Raw genomic sequence first — 4,731 nt, forward strand, 5'->3', positions numbered from 1 at the left:
TTTAATATATTTTTTTTTAATTTAAAAAAAAAAACATTTTTTTAATTTAAAAAAAATTAATATATGTGCCACGTGTCGACGTCTGATTGGTCCACGTGTCAGTTTAACGGTCAACTAACGGATGGACTAATTTGGTCACTTATCAAAACCACAGGGACCTCCTGTGATAAAAGTGAAACCCCAGGGGGGAAAAAATAAAGTTGTGAAACCCCAGGGACTAATTTAGTATTTAACCCTATTAATTATTAACCAAAGAAGATAATAAGTATTGTACTTAATTACTAGGATCTAGAAGGCACTCAATCGAGGAGAAATGCTACATACCACATCACTATCCCACCATTATCCAACTATGTTGATGTGGCATGCATGCCAATCCATCATTAATTTTTTTTTTTTTTTCTTTTACCAATGGCTGATCTAAAGGCATATTGGCAATGTCACATCAGCATTGTGGGATGGTGGTATGATATATAGCATTACTCTTAATTGAGCTATAACTATAATAATAAAAAAAATATTGACAGCAGTGCAAGATGTGTTCGCTTACAATCTATTTTGGTGATGTTCCATAGGACTATTCCAAGCAGTAAAAATGATATTGGGGGCTCCCTGTGTGATTGCGTTTTTGATATATAAATGGCGTAGGAGGCATTTATCAATGTATGACATTATTGAAAAATTTCTGGAAAGCCACAATAATCTAATGCCAATAAGGTACTCTTACTCAGAAGTTAGGAAGATGACCAAAGGTTTCAAGGATAAATTAGGTGAAGGAGGCTTTGGCACTGTATATAAAGGAACACTTCGAAGTGGTCATCTTGTGGCTATAAAGATGTTAAGTATGTCCAAAACTAATGGACAAGATTTTATCAATGAAGTTGCAACCATTGGAAGGATTCACCATATTAATGTAGTGCAACTCATTGGTTTTTGTGTTGAAGGATCAAAACGGGCTCTTGTATATGAGTTTATGCCTAATGGTTCCCTGAATAAATACACATTTTTGCCAGAAGTGAGTACACTCCTAAGCTATGATAAAATGTATGATATAGCTTTAGGAGTGGCTCGTGGGATTGAATATCTACATCAAGGATGTGACATGCAGATTTTACATTTTGATATCAAGCCTCACAATATTCTACTTGATGAGAATTTTACTCCCAAAGTTTCTGACTTTGGCCTAGCAAAATTGTATCCAGTAAATGGCAGCATTGTTTCTTTGACTGCTGCAAGAGGAACGTTAGGATACATGGCTCCTGAGTTGTTCTACAAAAACATTGGAGGTGTCTCATATAAAGCTGATGTTTATAGTTTTGGAATGTTATTGATGGAAATGGCGAGTAGAAGAAAGAACTTGAATGCATTTACAGACCATTTAAGTCAAATTTACTTTCCTACTTGGGTTTATGAGCAATTGCATGATGGAAAGGACGTAGAAATGAAAGATGTTACAGAAGAGGAAAAGAAAATAGGCATGAAGATGATCATTGTCGCATTATGGTGTATACAGATGAAGCCAAGTGATCGCCCTTCAATGAACAAAGTCATACAAATGCTTGAAGGAGAAGTTGAATACTTACAAATGCCTTCCAGGCCTTTCCTATCATCATCAGAGAGAATCATAACAAGTGGTGGCGATAATTCGAATCAATCAAATGAATCGAGTCAATCATCTCAATCTTAAATACAAATTAATTTTTTGTGAGTCTTTTTATCTATTACATCTCTGCCAAAGGAGACAATTTGTTTTCTCATATATATTTGATAGCGCAAAGATGCTTAGTATTTCTTTATAACCAATAAGAGTTTGTTTGATTTAAGATAACTCTCTTTATTACATAACTTTTCTATCTTCAATTCTATTTTCTCATACTTGACCAATGAATTGTGTTTAAAGTTTGAGAAAATATGATGCTATTCTTCATTCTCTACTAGTAATCATATTCTTTGTGAATCTGGCATATTGGATTGGACCAATCCTGTCATTTGGAGATAATGTTGGTGACATTTATAAATTTTTACTTTTCAATTAAGGTGGAAAACAAAAAACAATCTAAGTTGTTTTTTGAAAGCTATGGAAGTATAGAATGTTAAAACATTGGCTACATGTTTAAAGTCACCCTAAAAAGCTTTTCGGTCCTATATGTATGTCGAGTGGGAATCAATTGAGATGCTTGTGACAAAATGTAAATTTTAGCATATAAGATATTTGAGAAAACACTAGAGAAGAATGTGACTGCTTGGAATTCGATGATAATTTAGTTCATGCAATTAGGGTACCCAAGAAATGCAATAGATTTGTAATTATATGTGATTTTGAGTGGGTATGTGCCATTTTGCTTACTCTAAGTGGAGTTTTGTCGGCTTGCTCGTAGTTAGAATTCCCCCATGGGCAACAATTACAATCTTAGGTTGCTTGGGTGGCATTGGGTTTGGATGCTTGTGATGGTTATTGTCTGGTGGATATTTATGTAAAACATCTAGCAAATGGATCTTTGGGTGATTCAAGGAAAGTGCTCAATCAGATGGTAGGCCATAATGTTTGTTAAAGATAATGATCAGGAACTGTTAGGTGGTTTTGGCCCTTTCTCAACCCCAAAAGTTAGTTCAAGATGTAAAGTTTTCCCTAACACTAGCCCCTTCCACAACCAATGTGGGATAACCCTAACAATCTCCCTCTCACACATCGGGCCCTGGGTTGAAGCAGCGACAACCTATTTATCCCGTGAATTGTTGGGTTGAGACTTGTTGGTAAACCTGGGCTCTGATACCAATGTTAGGTAGCATTGGGTCTCTCTCAACCCCAAAAGCTAATTTAAAAAGTGAGGTTTTTCCTACCACCATCCCCTTCTACAACCGATATGGGATAACCCCAACAGGAACTTCTTCAACAAAGCACGTTTGACATTTCAAGTCAAGATACAACTCTATCTTCAGCAGCGGATAATTAATACAACATCTGAGTTTGAAATTCAAGAGAAGAAGAGATACGAATAGACGTGTTTTTGAATCCATTTGTAATATCGTAAATTAGTATCTTATTGCTGTAATTATTCTATAAATGTGTATGTTGGATCGGACATTTGACAATCTCATTTGAAAATTAATTGGTGTCTAGTGAGGAAAGCTAAAGCTTTTTATAACATTTGAAATCGCACCCCACGGTATATTCTCCAAATCCCTTCCCCTCCCCCCGGTTCCCTATTGATTGGAAACTTTTGTGGCCGGAGCCTCAAAATCAGTAGAGGCTAAAGCACCTCCTTTGAAAATTTACTTGGAACATTCACCCCTTGAGAACAAACATTTTCAAGTTCTCCCCCAAGCCTCCCCTGATCGATCTTCTTTCTTGCCCTCTTTGTAATTAATGGTCCTGATGAGAGCACCCAACATATTTTTCTTTCTTGGCCTTTTGCTAGAGCCATCTGGAGGAATACTTCTTGGCCCCTTAACACTTCCATTTTTGAAACCCTTCCCATTGGTAGCTGGATAAAGGCCCTTTTAAAACCTGATCAGCTCTTAGAGTAGAGGTCAGTGCTTTAGTCACTTTGGACCACATCTGGATGGCCAGTAACAAGCTGGTGCACAATGGATCACCACCAAATCCTCAAGCTGTTTCTAAGCTTATCTCTTTTTCGGTCCAACATCATATCTCAGCTTGGAAGTCTAAAGCTAGCAATATGGAACTCTCAAAGTCAATTTTGATGTTGCCATCAATTCTAACATTGCGGTTGCTGCTCCAATTCTTAGAGACCACCGGGGTGATTTCCGTGCAGCTTGCACCAAGCCTCCATTTTTTTCAGAATTAATTTTGACATTAATCATTCTCTAGTCCACAATATACTAGTGAAGTTTTGACAGTTCAATATCTAATGGATCAAGCGCCAAGCCCACCAAACATGACTAGGACGTGGTGGATGATCCTAAATAGTAAATAGAATGTTTTGCTCCAATTATCAGTGGGCTTGGCTTGTACAGATCCAGCTACAACTGGGCTTTATACTTGATATGGGGATTTGACTGGTTGAGGCTCTGTGGATTCATTTTCTTGGCCCAGGCCCATTCACATATTTTTGCAATGTATCAGCTTCAATGCATGTCTCCTGTTGGAAACACGAATTTTGCCATTCACCGTCGCCATCGTTTACAACAATTTAGAAACTTCGTTGGGTCTACATTGAGATTTCATAGAAGATAATGTGGGTAGAAAAAATGAGAAAAAAAAAATAATAATTGTGGTTTTTTTTTTTTTTTTTAAATAGAATAGAGAGGAAACATGGAAAGTCTTTCTCATTCTTAATCATGAAGAAAAAGAGAATGATGGTTGAGATAATGAAGACCAATGGACTACTTACTCCTTTTTTCGAAGTTCATCAATAGGAATCTTAAGACTTTAAGAGAGAAATTAAAAACTATTTTATAATGATGCGGTGACCATCTTAATTAATTAATTAATTATTTATTTATTTATTTTTAAACAATGACTTATTTTAGGGTTGATTAAGACTATCACGTCAGCATTATAAAATAGTTGTGAGATAAAAATGTGATTTTTAACTCTACTTTTTTAAAAAACAAAAAAAAAAAAATCAGAATTACTACTTACCTTTTTGTGCATTATCAAATGTAAATGTTTTTCAAAAAACAAGAAATTTCAAAAAGCAAAAAAATGCCTCCAACGACCACGCGTATGACTTACTTGTGTTGTTTTCTATTGACTAGGATTTTTGC

The 4,731-nt window shown here is 35.7% G+C and overlaps 1 protein-coding gene across 1 annotated transcript; it reads left to right on the top strand.

Annotated features, from left to right (window-relative positions):
• Positions 1-580: 580 nt before the first annotated feature.
• LOC132186784 (rust resistance kinase Lr10-like) lies at positions 581-1,768 on the top strand. Its single transcript, XM_059600849.1, has one exon. The coding sequence runs from the start codon at positions 596-598 to the stop codon at positions 1,685-1,687; it is 1,092 nt and encodes a 363-aa protein (XP_059456832.1). The 5' UTR covers positions 581-595; the 3' UTR covers positions 1,688-1,768.
• Positions 1,769-4,731: the final 2,963 nt, after the last annotated feature.

Source organism: Corylus avellana, chromosome ca1 (genome assembly GCF_901000735.1).
Source record: "Corylus avellana chromosome ca1, CavTom2PMs-1.0".
In the NCBI taxonomy this organism is placed as follows: domain Eukaryota; kingdom Viridiplantae; phylum Streptophyta; class Magnoliopsida; order Fagales; family Betulaceae; genus Corylus; species Corylus avellana.

Bases quoted from the DNA above. Each gene is read 5' to 3' on its own strand.
- LOC132186784 (XM_059600849.1), top strand. From the start codon at position 596: ATGATATTGGGGGCTCCCTGTGTGATTGCGTTTTTGATATATAAATGG.